This window comes from Narcine bancroftii, chromosome 2, assembly GCF_036971445.1.
Source record: "Narcine bancroftii isolate sNarBan1 chromosome 2, sNarBan1.hap1, whole genome shotgun sequence".
In the NCBI taxonomy this organism is placed as follows: Eukaryota; Metazoa; Chordata; class Chondrichthyes; order Torpediniformes; family Narcinidae; genus Narcine; species Narcine bancroftii.
The window spans coordinates 321,013,269-321,033,157 of NC_091470.1; the positions used below are offsets into that span (position 1 = coordinate 321,013,269).

A 19,889-nucleotide genomic window follows, 5' to 3' on the forward strand; every position below is an offset into this window, starting at 1 on the left:
ATTTGCTGAGAAATCGTGGACATGGGGTATTGGGTCGCGGTCCAGTGTTGTTGCATTGTTTAGACGTCAGTAATCGCCGCAGGGCCTCCAGCCAATGGACTTAGGCACCAAGTGGAGGGTTGAGGCCCATTGACTATCAGAACGACGGATGTTGCCCAGCTCCTCCATGTGTCTAAACTCTTCCTTGGAGAGGTTGAGTTTGTCTGGGGCCAGGCGGTGGGCACCTGAATGCAATAGTGGACAAGTGGTAGCAACATGGTGTTGGACGCCATGTTTGGGCATGGCTACCGTGAACTGTGGGTGCAAAATTGAGGGAAATTCTGCGAGGAGTTGGCCGTACTGGCCGTGTTTGGTCTCCACTGAAACAAGCTGTGTGGACGGTTCGTTTGATCTACCAAGGGGCACCGTGTGGAAAGTCTGAGCATGGACTAGTCGCTTGCCCTGGAGATCAACAAGTAGGGAGTGGACCCAGAGGAAATCCGCGCTGAATAGAGATTTGTCCCTCAAAGCGAGGGTGAAGGACCACTGGAATGAGCTGTCACTGAAATGTACAGGAATCTGTCTTTTACCAAAGGTTCAGATGGTGGTGTTTTGGCAGCCCAAAGGGAAGGACCGTGTGGTCTTGGGTGCTGTGGGGGGTATGATGCTAATCTCTTCCCCCGTGTTCACCAGGAACTTGCAGCCTGAGATGCTGTCCCAGAAATGGAGAAGGCTATTTGGTCAGCAAGCCGCAGCAATAACCAATAGTGGCTGGCCACAGCGTTTCCCAGGAACGAACACGGCTGGCGGCATCTGTGGGTGGATGCCCCCCCAACATTGGAACACCATTTCAGATTAGGCCTCTCCTTTCTCTGACAGGGTGGGGTCTGCTCACATGGTGGACTAGACTTGGGCGTTGTCCTCGGTGGTGGCTGCGAAACATGGTTGATGGAGTCTATGGCTTTGCATTTTGAATGGTAGAGAACATCTGCCCATGCTGCAATTTTGTGGCAGTCGCTGAAATCGGCATCGGCTAAAAGGAGCCTGATGTCCTTGGGCAACTACTTGAGGAACGCTTGCTCAAACATGAGGCAAGGCTTGTGTCCTTCTGCCAGTGTGAGCATCTTGTCAAATCAGAGGTTATCTGTTTGATCAGGAACTGTGCCTCCACTTGGCCAAACCAAGTGTGGGGCCTGTTCATCCAGAAAGATTTCAGCTTCAACGCAACAGCACCTACAGCTGTTTGTTCCATTGTTTCGAGTCTTCAGGATGTGGAGACTCATCAGGGTCACCGATGTTGCGGGTTATTTCAACTAAATTCATTTCTTTCATTAATAACTGTTTTGCCATTTTAATCCTAGTTATTGTTTTCAGAGATTTATCTAATAATGGATCCAAACAACAATTAAAATCACCTCCAATCATAATTTTTTCATATGCCTGTGTCAAATTAAGAAAAGAATCTAGTATAAATTTCTCATCATCTACGTCAGGGACATAAATATTCATCAATGCCCAAGATTCCGAATAAATTTTACAATTTACAACCAAAAGTCTACCAACTGATTCATTTACTGACACCAACTTAAATAATAATTTCTTATTAATCAAAATAGCTATAACTCTTGCTTTAGAATTAAAATAAGAAGCTATAACCTGACCAACCCAATCTCTTTTTACTTTCTGATGCTCTTTTTAGGTTAAATGTGTTTCTTGCAAAAAAGCAATTATCAACTTTCAATTTTTTAATATAAGCCAAAAACTCTTTTTTCTCTTAATTGTATTATTGAACCCATTAACATTAAGTTACAAAATTTAAATTAGACATCATCTTAATTTATACCATAAATAAACCTCCATGCCTGATGCAGTGGGATTCCAATCCATGATCATTGTGCAACAAATGATTGATCTCCTCAATAGAAAATAAAATACAGACCCCAATAAAGAAAGAAAAAAAACATAAAGAAATAAAACACCAAAAAAAATACTGTACCACAGTACTACTCCCTCTACTGTATGGGAAGTGACCAACGCTACAAAGTGGCCAACAACTTTGGAAGGAGAAGCAAACAAAACCACCTCCCCGAACAGAATAATAAAAATCTAAGTAAAACATTTCAAGTACGGTCAGCTTCTTCCAAGTCTCTATTAACTTGATCTTCATCAATGTCAATTTCAACTAATTGATGGCATTCTCTTTTCTGCACACCATTCTTCCTCTCTTCTTGAGCTGGCTTCAATTGTTGAGAAAGATATTCTTGGCTTCTCTTCTGTTTATTATCAGGCAAAGAATTTACAAATGTTAGAGCTTCAACTTCATCATTAAAAAACTGGGATTGAAAATCTCCATAAAAAACTTTAAGAATTGCTGGATATCTAAAAGCAAATTTATTTCCTTTCTTCCACAAAATAGCTTTGGCAGAATTAAACTCTTTATGACGTTTAATAATAGTTTGACTCAAAAGACTCTACTATTCTTAACCACCAAAGGATCCTGATGTTTTTTTTGCATTTTGAACTGCTACATGCAAAATCATTTCTCCATCTTGATAACACAAACACCTAATTAATAAAGAACGTGGTGGTTGTCCAGGAAGATGCTTTTTCCTAATCGCTCTGTCTAATTCTAAACCATTTGGAAAATAATCCTTTCGCAAAACATCAGGGACCAATTTCTGTAAAAAGTGCACCGGATCTGCGCCTTCAAAATCTTCCGGCAACCCAACAATTTTAACATAATTTCTTCGACTCCTGATTCCCCAAAGCATCAATCTTCTTTAATAAATCTTTTTTTTGGATTTCCCATCCAGTGAAAGAGTCCTCCGTCTCTCCCATCCTTTCTTTACATTGTTCTACATCATTATGACAATCATGAAATTCCTCTTCAATATTCTTAATTTTATCTTGCACTTTATCTACCAGCTTCACATATTTTGACACATCAGTCTTAATAGTTGGCATTTCTTCCTTCATGCCAGTAAATTGATCTTTCATAGATTAAAAAAAATCTTGATTCATCTGATTTTGACATAGTTTTAATTTGTTCAGACAAAATATCAAATTGAATTGCAGGATCTGGACAATGAGAATTATCAGGCTTTGATTTCCCTTGAATATACTTAGGAAAGGGATATATCACTGTTTATCACTGTTTCCTCTTCTTTTTTTTGTATATCTGTTTTTGTATATCACTGTTTCCTCTTCTTCTGTGCCTGGGTAAATGTCATCCTCCTCAACTCCACCAATGATGTCTCCTTCTTACCCCTCCGTTGAAAACGACAGCATCTCCACCTGTCAGCAGGTCCTGGTCCTCTCCCTCAATGGTCCAGCGTTGCTGGGCCATGAGGGATCGGTCCCCCCCCTCGCAGCACGGGCCGAACTTGATGTAACGTGAAGTCTCGTGTATGCGCGGTGGTTCCTCATAGGAGGAAGACGTCTTTGGGCTCTGGTGCCATGTTCCCCGGCACTCTGGGGAGTTGGCGCCAGATTCAACTGTACCTTCACCGAAGATTGTCGCTGTGGACACAGGTGAAGAGAAATCGAGTCCCCAGGCTCCATCTTGGAGGTAGGCCCAAGTTCTTCAGTGCTTGATCGTTGCTTCTGAAAATTTTTTGCAGTCTGGGGGGCATGGTGTGATGGCATAGGTGGGAGATGTGACAGAACTGTTAAAAACCTGATCTTAAAAGTTTTGTAAATTAAAAAAAAACATTAAGTATTCTTACAAAGTATTATCAATAGCAATAATGAGAAAGTAAAATCAATTTACAATTATTCTAAATTAAAATAATTGTAAAACCACAGACAATGCTAGTCTTGGTCATCCACTCTGACCTGACCAACCCCAAGAATGATGCCTCAAACACCAGACTGTTGTTCATTGTTTTTAGCTTCGTGTGGAACACAATCATACCTCAGAGCCTGGTGGATAAACAGTACTTGCTGGGACCCAACACCCCTCTCTGCAATGGAATCCTAGACTTTTTAAACCAAAGGACCAAAGTCAGTCCAGGTTCTGACTGCAAAATCTCAGGTCCTATCACATTGAGCACTGGGGCTGTGTACTCAGCCTGCTACTGTTTACACTCCTGACTCATGACTGCACTGCCAGATTCAGTTTAAACAAAATCATAAAATTTTCATGAGCAACATTGACCAGTTGGATTACAGAGGAGATTAGAAGGCTTATTGTGATAAAACACCCAAGCCTCAACATGGACAAGACAGAGGAGATCATTGTGGACCAGGAAGATGAAGGTCAATGACTTTCCACTATACATCATTGTCTCCGTGTGGAGAAAATTGAGAACACAAAATTCCTTGGTGTGCATACATCAGACCACTTAGCCTGGACCTACACCACCACCTCGTTATACAGTAGCACCTAAACCTCCTAAGGAGGCTGAGTACCAGACCCCTTTTGACAATGTTTTTCAGGAACACTACTGAGAGTGTCCTGTCTAGCTACATCATTGCAAGGTTTGGTAGCTGCAAAGCATCTTACCAGAAGTCAATACAGAGGATCATTAAAACGGCAAAGATCACTGGGGATTCCCTTTCCTCTATTCACAGGAGCACTATTTAAATGGGGTTCAAAAAATTATTGAGGATCACACAGGATCTCTGACCTACCACCATCAGGAAGGGAGTACAGGAGCATCAAAGTCAGAACTGCCAGGCTGGCAAATAGCTTCTTCCCGCAGGCTGTGAGATTGAACAGTAAACTGCAACTTTGGGTTTCTCATAAATAGGCAAAATATTTATGCATACTATATTTTATATTATAGTTTTATTTAAACATGTGATTATTAGGAGCTATGTGTATATACGTGTGTGCATTGTGGTCTGGAGAAATGCTATTTTGTCTGGTTGTGTTTGTACAATTAGATGATAATAAATTTGAACTTGAGAAAGATGTCAGAAACATTCCAAATTTAAAGGCCACAATTTAATTAAATTGTCAAGTTCTGCAGGGTCAAGGAGGAAGCACCAATGTAGTCGTCAATGTAGCAGAGGAAGAGTTAGGAAGTGATAACCAAGTAGGATTGGAACGGGGACCATTCTAAATACCTGAAAGAAAAAACAGGTGTAGCTGGGGCCATATGAGCCCATGGTTATGTCCTGGATCTTGAGGAAACAGGAGGAGACAAAGGACAAGTTGCTAAAAGGAAGGACAAGTTCTGCCAAGCAGAGGAGGGCGTCATTTGAGGCGGCCTGAACAGCTCTGTGTTCACCAAAGAGATAGAGAGCCCTGAGACCTTCCTGATGGGGAATGGATGTGTCAAGGGTTTGCACATCCATGATGACGATATCGCTGTGGGAACAGGAAAATCAGAATTCTTCAAAAATGCAGAGAGCATTTTACATTCTACATGGACATGTCCCATATTGAACTCTTTATGGACTAATTTAATAGATTTTCTTCAACAGGTAATGGGTGTTAGACTCCCGAGAAATCCTATGCTATTTCTTTTGGGGGATATCTCACGGATTAATCCAGATTTAAAGTTGGATAGGTTTCAAAAGGAATTTTTTTTAAATTTGCACTGGCAGTTGCCAGAAAATGTGTAGCTGTTTCATGGAAATTGGACATGGGCTTAGTATTAGATAGATGGCATGGTGAAATGAGAAGTTGTAAACCCTTGGAAAAGATTACGAATAATTTAAAGAATAAATATGATAATTTTTTGAGAATTTGGTTTCCATATATGCAAAAGATTGGTGTTATAATTTTGTAGCGGTATGCTTCGAGGGAGTGGGCAGAACCAGCGCTAAAAGCTCCCATCTTCTGACGGCTGGACACAACAGCCTCCTATCTACTGGGAATTAGCCATTACAGCCACAAGGCATAGTGATTCAGCAGAACCTGCAGGTCCACTGAGAAGCCTTGGCCGACGCAACGCAACTATGTCATGAGGTCATTCGCACTTCAGATGTCATGAAGCCAGGTCACATGTTGTGTGTCTATATTAAGCCTGACAGCATGTCAATAAATGTTTTTGCTCTTCTATGGCTGACAACTTCAGGTGTGATCTCATTATTCCTAACACTTCAACATGATGGCACATGAGCATAAACATCATCCACCACACAGCGGTAGCTGGACCCTACAAAGGACACTCTGCAAGCCCAAGCTCAAGTTAATTTGTTTGCAGCAACATTGCAAGCTTCTGCAGCAAGCAGCTTGCTTGTAGAAACAGCAATGAGCCAACAACAAACAACAGACTGCCCAACCCAGCTGACCTTAATATTGCACTGCTTCTGGTCAACCATAGCTACAATGGACTACAAATCAATCAGAGTAACATCAAAGGTCAGCAAATAAATTATCAGGAAGACCAGTCGCTTTTCTCTTCACGGTTGACTGAACATACAACAAGGGGTGCAGTGTCGAAGACGGTAACTATTTGGAAAATCTCTAAACTTGCCACAAGTCTGCGTGTATTTACTTGACATGGAATAGCATTGGAGCCTCAGTTTTCCACAATATTAATGCACCCTCAACTCCAGTAAGCTGACGTGGTCGTATATCAGCAAGTTGTCTGCAGCCGATGACAGCACAGACTTTTAAAACTTGCCTCTTCAAACTTCGGGAGGCTTGCAGCTGTGACCCCGGGGAGTTACCCCACCCCCCCCCCCCCATGTTACAACCAGTTACTCCCCCAAGGAAGACCACTCAACCTGGGAACGACCAGCGGTCCCTCCTCAAGAGAGAAAAAGCCCGCGATCTGGGGGACAACCACTTACTCCCCCGAGGGAAGACCACGCGACCAGGGCAGCCAGTTAGCCCCCACCCCCCAATTGAAGACTCTGAGAGAGAAATAAAACTTTTTTTAAAGTTTTTTTAAAGCCTGTTGATGATGATTCTGAGACCTTTGACTGCCAACCAGATTATAACAGGTTTCAGTCACCTACCTACTCCCGTGTGACACTTTAGACTTTAAGCAGCAAGGGACATTCGCTCCGCAGAGCGCCACCTACCAGCTCCTGTGTGTCATTGCAGACTTTGGCTGCAACTTCACCTTCTAAGGTTAACTCTTTCCTACCAGACGTTGAGATTAGCACTATAGACTCTCACAATTACCAGCAACCTGCTTATAGTATGGACTTTCAGTTTTGGTAATGCGTCTCAAATGTTTGATACTGTTCTAGATTTCTCATGTGCTTTAACTGTAATTATCTATAATCAACTCTGACTTTTTGCCACTGCCTGTGATTGCCTTTTGCAGAGGATAAGGGCCTCACATGACTCCTACTGTAATTTATTCGTGTTGTCAGCTATTGTTTTTCAGCTTTCCAATTGATTGAGCACTGTTAATATGTTTGATAAATGTCATTTCCTCCCCCAAAAGCCTTCATACATGATGCTCTGGCATGGTGCCATACATGGCTAGTCGGTTTAGCTTTCCCTGCATGGTTCTGCATGGAACGTCCACATTAATTCAGAACCGCTGAGCCAGTTGGTTGCTTACCGCTGGTTTTGGGGGGAGCTGTACAGCAGTACTTTTGGAGGGAGTGGGCAGAACCACCAGCACTTAACAGCTCCCGTCTTGTGATGGCTAGATAAAACTGCCTCCTATCTATTGGCAATTAGCCATTACAGCCACGAGGCATAGTGATTCAGCAGAACCTGCAGGTCTACTGAGAAGCCTTGGAATACTCAACGCAACTACGTCATGAGGTCGTTCATACTTCAGATGTCATGACGCAGTCACAGGTCGTGTGTCTATATTAAGCCTAACAGCACGTCTATTTTTCTATGGCTGACAACTTCGGGTGTGGTCTCATTATTCCTAACACTTCAACATGATGGTGTATGAGCATAAACATCATCTGCCACAACTTTATAAATATTTATATTAAGTTAATTGGTAGACTATGGTTTGAGCTTTGTCACTCCCTGGCCTCACCTCACCTTAATCTCTTATTTTATTATTGTTGGACGTTTTATATGAATCTTTTTTTATATACATATATAAAAATAGATTTTGACCAGGTACTATATATTATATAGTAGTGTTTTAGTTCATCGTGTAGTTTATATTTAGTGGATATATTCGTAATTGTAGAGGTTAACATAATTAGATCATAATTTTGTTATAAGGTTATATCCAGTATTGTCTATACAATTAATCTATTTTGTTTTCTCTTTCTTTTTCTGTTCTCTCTTTTCTTGCTTTCTTGGGGTATTTTCTGTGGGGGAGGGAGTGGGGAGGTAGAAAAAATGATAAAGTAGCATGTCTTGATTTTGATCTTTAGTAACTTGGCTATGTATGTACTCTTTACATGTGCCAATAAAATACATTTTGAAAAAAAAAAATGTGGAGAGCATGAGTGGTGTCTTGGACGTCATTGGGAAGGGACTGGACAAGGGCGGGGGACAAGATGGCATTGAGGTACAAGGAGATAAGTTAGTGAAGTAGGAGCAGGCAGAAACAATGGGTCTATAAGGGCCGTTGTTTGTGAATTTTGGGTAGGAGGTATGAGCTTGTGGATCTGCCAGGTTGGAAGCAGTGGGAGAGAGATCCAAAGTGAGGTCCATAATTGTCTAGGAGATTATATTTCAATGATGTTTGGTGGGATCTTGGTCTACAGACAGATACAAGGAGCTGGCAACTGGTGTCAGAAATGGCGAGTTTGATGAAGCTGGAGTGGGTGCAGACTGAGTGGAGAGAAGCGCATTCAGCAGTAGGGGGGGGAGGGACGAGCAGACTAGCCTTTCTATAACTGTAAAAAGGCTGTACATCTGTAATGGAAGATTCTAACCTACTTTTTAACCTGTTTTTTCTTAATTTCCAGCTCTTGGTTTGCAGAGCTGAGAACCTTTTTTAAACTTGCAGCTTTGGGTTCTGCAAGGCTGAGAACCTAATTGTTTTTAGAATCAGCAGTCATAAGCAAAATTCCACCGAGGGGCCAGAGATGCTGTTATCTGAAGAAAGGACATCTGTGTACCGAGAACAGTTAATCTTCCTGCTTGTTTTGGTCACAGACTGTCAGAGGCCTAGCCTTGACGCAATGTTTTGGTCACAGACTGTCAGAGGCCTGCCTAGCCTTGACGCAATGTTTTGGTCACAGACTGTCAGAGGCCTAGCCTTGATGCAAAATAAACCATTTATTCAAAGTGATAAGCTATGAGTAAGCAGTTTTTGGGTAATATAAGCCATGGTCCCGCTGCTGAAGTTAGAGACTCTCCGAGATGTGGCAACATCTCTCAGCAAGAAGAAGAAGAACTTCTGGAGTCCAGCCAACGTCCCGGTCAGGGGAGGTGGAGAAGCTGCTACCGGCGTCCTGACAACCTACTACAAGCGTGCAGTCGTTGCCTCGCTTCGGCAGTTGGGACCAGTCCAAGCGTTGATAAGTTGGGAAGGGCTTGCATATTGTAGCGTGAAATCAGCTTTTGAATTTGTAATAAACATTTGTATAATCTGAACTGCTCTCGGTGTATGTGTCTATTTTCTTTCGGTAGCTCAAACACTGTGACCAATCTAAAACGAACAAAATGAGAGGTATAAGTTTACCCAAGACAACATCTTAACTTCTAATTGCATTGTGACTTTTCAGAGAAGGTTCATTAATCTGATTTTGGGATACAGAAGTGATCTTACAGTTGATTGACCATAAGCCTAGGTGGTGAATTAAGCCATTCAGCCATTGAGTCTGCTCCATTATTCAAATCATGGCTAATGTATTTTTCCTTTCAATCCCATTCTTCTGCCTTCTTCTCCCCAGACATTTTGACACCCTTACTAATCAAGAATCTATCAACCGCTGCTTTAAATATACCCAATGATTAGCCTCCATAGCAATCTGTAGCAATCAATTTTCACAGATTTCACACCCTCTGGCTAAAGAATCTTCTCCTCATCTCTGTTCTAAGGGATGTCCTTTGCTTCTGAGGCTGTATGGTCCTAGGCTCTCCCACTAATGGACACATCCTTTCCATGTCCACTTTATCTTGCCCTTTCAATATTGGACCTGTGTTCATTGGAATTTTTATTTTATTGAAGTAGAAGATTTTGAAACCATTTAACCTGGCATTTTTTAGGTGGGAAATCTAGAACCAGAGGATATCCTGCAAGAATAAGAGACAGTTACAGAGGAATCTCATCTCTCATAAAGTCGTACATCTTTGGAGTTCTCTACCCTGGCAAGCTATGTATTCAAGGCCATGAATGAGCTTTTTGAGCTATAACAAAGTCAACCAGTGCACAGAGCTGGCGAGAACAATGGGTTGGAGGCCTAGAGCAGATCAGCCATGATCTTACTGAAGAGTGGAAATGGCTTGAGGAGACAAAAAAATCTCAGGCTTCGTGCCTGTGCCATGTGCGAGGAGGAATAGCAAAAATAGTGACTTCGTGGCTTGATGAGTGGTGAAGGAAGGAAGATTTCAGGTTCCTGGGATTGGATCTAGTTCTGGATGGTCTACGCCTGGGTAGAATGGGAAACTGGTTGCTCAAACGGGTTTAAATTAACATGGCAGGGAATGGGAATCCAGGCAGAAAGGCAGATGGAAACAATGCAGAGACATAGGAATTAATAGATTCTAAAAGGACAATGATTGTCAGGGCACGACATCTAAATGTCCATAGCATTTGAAGAAAGGTCAGCAAAGCTTGCACAAATGTTGTAAACTTGAATTTCAAGAAAGCATTCAATAAAGATGCTGCAAAAAATATTGATCCATAAAATGATGCATGGAGTTGGGGGTGGGGGGGGGGTAAGGTATTAGCATATATAAAGTATTGGTTAACCAATAGAAGGTGGAGAGTTGGGATAAATGGGTGGTTCTCTGGTTGGCAATCAAGGTTGGACTCCGGCCACCCATTAGTGCACACCTTGCCATGGAGTCTTTTAAATTACTTAGGCGCAACATTGGCTAGGCACACGGATTAGCACCAATGCACAGCACATTTTTTCTCTCTGCCTCGTGGTCCAAGCCCCTGACATTGTTCCCTGCCAGGTGGCTACTGTGGACATCACTGGAAGTATTGTGGGTAAGGTGTGCACTACACTGAAGTTGAGCCATTAGTACTGCGATAGGTTGGTACTCGCAGAGAGCTGCAATCCCGTTGGTCAGGGAACGTGTGTGTGTGTGTGTGTGTGTGTGTGTGTGTGTGTGTGTGTGTGTGTGTGTGTAAGAGTCCCTGTTTGTAGTGTGTGAGCGGGTCGAGTATAGGTTTACTGTTGTCGGAGTCCAACTGAAGTCTGAGGTGAATGTCAATATTGTCACTTGTAAAATAGTAATCGAATAATGTTTAAAGTTCTCCCGTTTGTTTCCTGTGTGCTAATAAAAGTTATGCGTGATTGTAACACTTGTGTTCAGACTCATCTCCCTGTAAACCCTCCGAACCTGATACTCTTCTCAACATGACAATTGGTTTGCAGGTGCAATGGGTTATCAAGAAGGCAAATGGAATGTTGGCCTTCATTGATAGAGGGATGGAATTTGGATACAGGAAGGTTCTGCTGCAATTGTACAGCATAATGCCAAGGCTGCACCTAGAGTACTGTGTGCAGTTCTAGTCTTCTTAAAAAATATGGAGGGAGTGCAAAGGAGATTTACCAAATTGATTTCAAAGATGAGATGGTTTGCTCAGGAGGAGAGACTGAATCACCTTGGACTATACTTACTGGAATTCAGAAGGATGAGGGGGGATCTTATTGAAATGTATAAAATTGTTTCCACTAAGTGAGATGAGAACTAGGGAGTATAGCCTTAGGATTTGGGGGAGGAAATGCATTTCTCAGATAGTTGTGAATGTGAAATTCTCCACCCAAGGAAGTAGTAGAGGTTGCCTCATTAAATATATTTAATAGATTTATTATGTGATAAAAATCTATCACTTAGATATATTTTTTGCATAGTTGGAGAATGAAGGGGAAAAAGCAGAAGATAGAGTAGAGTCCACAGCCAGATCACCATGATTTTATTGAATGGCAGATCAGGCTTGATGGGACCAATGGCCTACTCAATCTCCTATTTCTTATATACGACCTAATGCTGCTCTTGATTCTTACCTTTCTTAACAGAGCAACTTAACTCTTACTCAATCTATTGTTACGATCAAATATCATCATCTTCCTTGTTCCTCGAAGAATAATTCTAATTTCTCTATTCTAAACATGGAGCAAATTTAAGAGATACAAAATGCCTACAGCTCACATGCAGTTTAAACACAATGGTAATCCCTATTAGATGGAATGGCCCATGCCTATGTTAATGTATATACAGTTAATGTATATAATGGAAAAAAACATCCATTCTCACAATGAGCAGGAAACGCTGGAGAATTAAGCATGACCCAAAAAATATCTCTCTTGAGTTTTCTGTATTACTCCACACTCACCTCCATTGTAGAATTAATGTTGGTCTTCAGATAACCAGTGAGTGCCCCAACTTGTAGTGCAAAATATGGCAATGCCCAATTTTCCCTCAAGGGAACAGTATGTTCCACTCTGGTGGTATCAGTTCTAACGTAAGAAAATCAGAAGTGCATTAGATAGAAACACATGTGGGTCTGTAATCTAACTTAGAGACATTAAACTTGGCTCAGTTTCCCAATCAAAAGTTTAGTCTCACTCCAGAAACATAAACTAGGCAGAAAGAATAGCAAGTGATGGAAAGTGCAGTTATTTGGATTCAAGGTTAAACAAAACATTGCAGTAGCTCCCATGAACACATTCATATCAAAGCAGAGAAATGTGTTCAGACATTCAACCAATTTTTCCCTTCCTGACATCTACCTTCACTGATATCCACTGCAATTCCACAAACTCCCGCAGTTATCTCAATACTCCTCCACCCAATTTTCTCTCTGGTGTATTCTATTCCATTCTCCCAATTTTTTCCATCTTCTTTATATCTTATCTAATAATGAGATTTTCCACATCAGTGCCTTGAAGGTGCCTCCCTTTTCTCAGTTGACAAGAGCCTCTCACCTGCCTCACACATGTTGATAGCATAAACATACACAGGAAACAATAAAATGTCAGTGAAACCTGTACCATGATGAATAACAGCAGCCAGAGCCGGTCCAATTGTTCAACGGAAACATACAGAAACATATTTTGTAAACACTTCAAAGATTGATTTATGATTTATACAAAAAAATGAAAGCACAAATGGGTCCAATATCTGGACATTTGCATTTGTAAAGGGTACAATATAATAACTTTTAATGAAAGGAAATGTCTCTCAAGAACTAACCATCACTAATTGACATGCACATGTCAACCTCCATACTGTTTGATAGATGAGTGAATGTTAAATTAGGTGAAAACAAAAACTTCAACTGCCAAAAGCTATGAGTTAGTCTGACAATTTGAAGCAGGGTTTCAGCAATAACCTCACATTTCAGTAGCAGTGTGATACTTCAGAGAAGAAAGAGGATGGACATTCGACTGCAATTAAGACAATTTCCACATTCTTAAGGCTTTGGGTAGCCAAAATCCACTTTAATCCAACTAAAGAACATCTCTCTTAATGCTGTATTTAGTTGAGACAAAATTAAACCAAAATGTGTTTTCTGCTTAACTTGCAGCCTTATCAGAAATTAATGTGGAAATATGATTCAGGAGGTTTACAGCTCCCCAATTTTGTGAATTATTATAAAGCAGCACTGTTAAGATTTATTAATGTACGAGTTAAATAATGTTCCAGCATGGGTAAATATAGAATGATACAATAGAAGAAACAGATACGCAACTTTTCATATATATATGGAATGCAAGATTGTTAATCTTTGGCTTGGCTTCGCGGACGAAGATTTATGGAGGGGGTAAAAAAGTCCACGTCAGCTGCAGGCTCGTTTGTGGCTGACCAGTCCGATGCGGGACAGGCAGACACGATTGCAGCGGTTGCAAGGGAAAATTGGTTGGTTGGGGTTGGGTGTTGGGTTTTTCCTCCTTTGCCTTTTGTCAGTGAGGTGGGCTCTGCGGTCTTCTTCAAAGGAGGCTGCTGCCCGCCAAACTGTGAGGCGCCAAGATGCACGGTTTGAGGCGTTATCAGCCCACTGGCGGTGGTCAATGTGGCAGGCACCAAGAGATTTCTTTAGGCAGTCCTTGTACCTTTTCTTTGGTGCACCTCTGTCACGGTGGCCAGTGGAGAGCTCGCCATATAATACGATCTTGGGAAGGCGATGGTCCTCCATTCTGGAGACGTGACCCATCCAGCGCAGCTGGATCTTCAGCAGCGTGGACTCGATGCTGTCAACCTCTGCCATCTCGAGTACCTCGACGTTAGGGGTGTGAGCGCTCCAATGGATGTTGAGGATGGAGCGGAGACAACGCTGGTGGAAGCGTTCTAGGAGCCGTAGGTGGTGCCGGTAGAGGACCCATGATTCGGAGCCGAACAGGAGTGTGGGTATGACAACGGCTCTGTATACGCTTATCTTTGTGAGGTTTTTCAGTTGGTTGTTTTTCCAGACTCTTTTGTGTAGTCTTCCAAAGGCGCTATTTGCCTTGGCGAGTCTGTTGTCTATCTCATTGTCGATCCTTGCATCTGATGAAATGGTGCAGCCGAGATAGGTAAACTGGTTGACCGTTTTGAGTTTTGTGTGCCCGATGGAGATGTGGGGGGGCTGGTAGTCATGGTGGGGAGCTGGCTGATGGAGGACCTCAGTTTTCTTCAGGCTGACTTCCAGGCCAAACATTTTGGCAGTTTCCGCAAAGCAGGACGTCAAGCGCTGAAGAGCTGGCTCTGAATGGGCAACTAAAGCGGCATCATCTGCAAAGAGTAGTTCACGGACAAGTTTCTCTTGTGTCTTGGTGTGAGCTTGCAGGCGCCTCAGATTGAAGAGACTGCCATCCGTGCGGTACCGGATGTAAACAGCGTCTTCATTGTTGGGGTCTTTCATGGCTTGGTTCAGCATCATGCTGAAGAAGATTGAAAAGAGGGTTGGTGCGAGAACACAGCCTTGCTTCACGCCATTGTTAATGGAGAAGGGTTCAGAGAGCTCATTGCTGTATCTGACCCAACCTTGTTGGTTTTCGTGCAGTTGGATAATCATGTTGAGGAACTTTGGGGGACATCCGATGCGCTCTAGTATTTGCCAAAGCCCTTTCCTGCTCACGGTGTCGAAGGCTTTGGTGAGGTCAACAAAGGTGATGTAGAGTCCTTTGTTTTGTTCTCTGCACTTTTCTTGGAGCTGTCTGAGGGCAAAGACCATGTCAGTGGTTCCTCTGTTTGCGCGAAAGCCGCACTGTGATTCTGGGAGAATATTCTCAGCGACACTAGGTATTATTCTATTTAGTAGAATCCTAGCGAAGATTTTGCCTGCAATGGAGAGCAACGTGATTCCCCTGTAGTTTGAGCAGTCTGATTTCTCGCCTTTGTTTTTGTACAGAGTGATGATGGTGGCATCACGAAGATCCTGAGGCAGTTTACCTTGGTCCCAACAAAGCTTGAAAAACTCATGCAGTTTGGCATGCAGAGTTTTGCCGCCAGCCTTCCAGACTTCTGGAAGATTGTTAATAGCAAATAAAGAAACACCCATGCTGAAACATTTAATTGAATTTTGGAACAAAATTGATTAAGAGATTGGAGGTAGAGGTTTAATGTCTGGAAAAACACTTTATTTCAAAATAGACATTCCATTTTCTATGGAAAATAATTTTTTATAAATCTGGCAAAATTATGGTACAGGTACACGATCCTTTATCCGGAACCCTTGGGAGACAGTGTGTTCTGAATTTTGGATTTTTCCGGATTTCGGAAAGCCCAATCTAATTGTGCTGCCTATCCACCCCCACCCCCTTCCAGTCACCCGGCAGTCTCTCTCAACAGCTGTCTCCCCCGAATGCCGGTCCCTCGGCCGTCTCCCCCGGCCGCGGCCGCCAGTCACTCAGCCTCCCGGGCGCCTCCCCCGACCGCCAGTCCCTCGGCCGCTTCCCCCGACCGCCTATCCCTTGGCTGCCTCCCCTGACTGCCCGTCCCTCGGCCATCCGGACACCTCCCCCGACCACCGGTCGCTCGGCCGCCTCCTCTGACCACTGGTCCCGCGGCCAGCCACCCGCCTCCCCCAACCGTGGTCCCTCAGCCGCCTCCCCCAACTGCCGGTCCCCACTTGCCGGATTTTGGAGCTTTCTGGATTTTAGGTGTCTGAATAAAGGATCGTGTACCTGTATTAGGAAAATTAAAGATTGTTTTGAAGCCAGGAAATCTATTACTTTTAATAAAATGAAAGAAAAGTTTAATATATTGGAAAATACAACATTTTGTTATTATCAAGTTAAGAGATTTTTTTTGTGAAATTTTTGGCCGATTTAGTATTACCAGCAGAGATAGAAGTAGAATTATTATTACGTACTAGGGATGTAAAGAAAATCATTTCAGAGGTGTATACATTATTACAAAAGAAGGCTCAAAAAGGAGTTCATAAATCAAGACTTAAATGGGAGGTAGATTTAAATAGGTAAATAGAAGAACGTAGATGAATTCAGATATGTAGAGAGTATGAAAGTACAATAAATGTGAGATTATCAGTTAGTTCAATATAATTTTATTAATCAGTTATATTTACACCACAAAAGTTACATAATATGGACTGTATTTATTCAGATTTATGTTTTCGATATGGGCAAGAAATTGGTAATTTTATTGCATTTGACTTGGCAGTGTTCCACAATTAAACCTTTTTTGGCCTGAAATGGGTAATTTATTAGAACGAATAATTGGAGTAAGATTCCCACAGGATCCAATGTCATTTTTATTGAGAGGTGTTAGAGGGATTAAACCTAAATTAAAACTGAATAGTTATCAAGTAAAATTTGTTCAAAGTGCCTTGGCAATAGCTAGAAAATGTATTGCAATAACTTGGAAGTCGAGAATGGATGGATGACCTGCAGAAGTTCAGAGTTGTATTCTACTTGAGAAAATTACTTATAATATAAGAGAGAAATATCGTACATTTTGTAAAATATGGAGCTCATAGTTACAAACTGTTGGTATTAAAATTTAAATGAATCTCGAACATACCCTTTCTCTTCTAGGTCTCCATGAATATGTTTAAAAGTATCAGAAAGTGAAGTAATCCTGTTGTAGTTTTCTTGTGTCTTCTTTTTCTTTAAATTTGTAGGGGGTTGGGGGACAAGGGTGGAGGGGATTTATAGGAGGTTTTTCTTCACTTTATTTTTTTTTCTTTTTATGAAATATCAAATGCATTCAGATTGTTTGAAATATTGTGGTATGTTTAATAAGTGGTTTTATATTAAATAGGAAAAAAAAACGTGCAGCCTTACCGGTTAATAATGTACCAAACTACTGTGAGCATGCCTGCCATCCATGTCCCACTCAGCATCCAGCTTGTGACGTAGAGTGCAGTCACATAAACCGCTTGCAATCCAAATATTATACCAATGTAAAAATACACAGGCTCAATTACTTCCTACAGATGAAAAAAAAATAGACTCAATGTCAACAGTTCTCACAAATTAAGTTAAAATTAAGTCTATTTTATGAAAATACTATTCCAGTAATTGCAGTCCCAATCAGAATCTTGTTCCTTGGCACCTGGCATTCTGGTTATTTCTACCATCTTTTGTAATACAGCAGACCCCATTTTCTTTTTTTTAATTGTAGGGTGGGGGGGGGGGGGGGGGAAAAACACCTGGTGCACAATGCCAAAATATGATTTTTCTCAGCTAGTCATTGAAATGTGTTTTGGAGTGGAGGTAACTATTACAATTTTTAAACATGTATTCAGGAGATATGGGAATTGCTGGCTAGTCAAGCTTTTAATACCCATCACCATCTTCTGGTGAAGATGGTGATAAACCACTTACCCAATTCAGAATCCAAGAAATATATGCTGGAGAAAATCATTCAGCTTCACACTTATGACCATTTAGGAAGATTCATACTGATTTTTAACTCTCTTATATTAACAGCAAGGTCCGTCATAATTGGGATGAGGATGTTGATTAAGCTTTCTCCTCCTTTTAACCACAGAGTCTAAGAGAGCCCCCTCAATCAATATATTAAAAGCCCTACTAGAAAGAGCACAACACTAGACTTGGACTGAGAAAATGAGAAAAGACAAGTGACTCAAATCCTTTTTGCCCCCTCCTGATTTCCTTCTAAAGCAGACTCCTACACATTTGGGGGAGCACCAAGTCCAGTGACAATTCCATCAGTTTTTAAATAGTTATGGATATAAATGAGACTGTTCTTGCATTAAAAGAGATTTGGGGGCAATTAGGCAGGAATATGCAGAAATTGATTGGACGAAGATGCTTGCAAGTAAGGAGGCAGGTGGAAAGTGGGATGGTTTTAAAAGGTGATTTAACAAGAGTTCAGATACTACATGTCCCTGTTAGGATGAAGGGTAAGGCTGTTAAGTTAACAGAACCCTAGTTGATGAGGGATATTGAAGCTCTGGACAAGAAACAGAAGGATGCTTATCACAGATTTAAGAAGTCTGGATGAAGCAATTCACTTGGCAAATGCAGCAAGTGTAGGAGTCTGCTTTAGAAGGAAATCAGGAGGGGGCAAAAAGGAAGACATGAGAGGGACCTGCTGGGCAAGATAAAGGTTAATCCCAAGAGATTCTACATGCTTTGTAAGAATAAAAGAGTAGGTAGGGATGAAATTAGTCCCATGAAAGATCAACTAGACTGTCTTTATTTGGAGTTACAGGAGATGGGTGAGATTTTAAATGAATACTTCTCATTGGTCTTTGCAGTAGAGGAGATAATGGAAGCCAAGGTGTTGGAAGAAACCAGTGGTGAGATGCTAAACCATATCAGAATTACCAGGGAGGTCTCAGTAACTTTGGAGCATATTGAAGTGGACTAAACCCTCAGGAGCTGATTAAGTGCATCCTTTTACCTTGTGAGAAGCTAGAGAAGAAATTCCAGAGGCCCTTGCTGAGATATTTTCATCAGCATCTGCCTCGGATGAAGTGCTGGAAGACTGGAGGTGACAAATGTTGTGCTGTTATTAAGTAGGGAAGTAAGGACAAACCAGGTAACTGCAGGCCAGCAAGCTTGACATCAGTGGTTAGACAATTGCTGGAGGAGATTTTGTCAGACAGGCTCTACCGACATTTAGATGGTCAGGGACAGGATGGATTTGTGTCTTGCAGATCATGTTTCAGTAATCTAATAGGGTTTTTTGGAAAGGTGGCCAAGAGGTTGATGAAGGCAGGGCAGCGGATGGTACATATGGACCTTTGATGAGGTCCTGCATGCAAGGTTAATCTGGAAGGTTAAGTCACATGGCAAGCTGCCCTGTTGGATTCAAAATTGGCTTAGTGGAAGGAAGCAGGGGGAAGGAGTAAAAGGATATTTTCCCTGATTTGAGGCCTGCATCCAGCAGTGTGCACAGAGGCTAATGTTGGGTCCACTACTGTTTGTCATCTAATTAACAATTTGGATTGCAATGTAGTTAACTTGCTTAGCAAGTTTGCAGATGACACCAAAATTGGTGGTGTAGAGGACAATGAGGAAAGATTTATATGTTTTAAACATGATCTAGATCAGTTGGGTAGTGGACCAAGGAATGACATAAAGAATTTATCTCAAATGAGTGTTAGATGTTGCACTTTGGCAAGTCAAACTAGTGAATAGTAGGCAACTCAAGCGGTGAAAATAAGCTTTTATTGGGGAAAGTATAGAGTTGGGACTTCATGATGCAGCACTGCAAGGAGACCACATTTAGAGAACTTTGTGCAGTTCTGGACACCCAGCTGCAGAAAGGACATCAATAATTTTGATGGAGTGCAGAGATATTAGCTGCAATATTGATGGGACTGGCAGGACTGAGTTACAGAGAGAGGTTTGATAGGCTGGGTCTTTATTCCTTGGAGTGAAGGAAGCTGAGGAGTGATCTTACAGAAGTTTACAAAAACATGAGGGGGATGGAAAAAGTAGATGTTCACAGTCCTTTTTCCCCAGGGTAGATGATTCTAGAA

At 41.8% G+C, this 19,889-nt stretch overlaps 1 protein-coding gene across 12 annotated transcripts in view; it reads right to left on the minus strand.

Moving 5' to 3' along the window:
• Positions 1 to 19,889, minus strand: part of LOC138755592 (probable C-mannosyltransferase DPY19L4) — a 120,265-nt gene that overhangs the window by 35,082 nt on the left and 65,294 nt on the right. For all 12 annotated transcript variants that reach the window (XM_069921854.1, XM_069921859.1, XM_069921858.1 and 9 more), the window contains exons 6-7: positions 17,218 to 17,363; positions 12,327 to 12,450 (exon numbers count right to left, since the gene is read on the minus strand). In XM_069921854.1, coding sequence (XP_069777955.1) covers positions 12,327 to 12,450; positions 17,218 to 17,363 — 270 coding nt within the window. The remainder of the gene's footprint in view (positions 1 to 12,326; positions 12,451 to 17,217; positions 17,364 to 19,889) is intronic.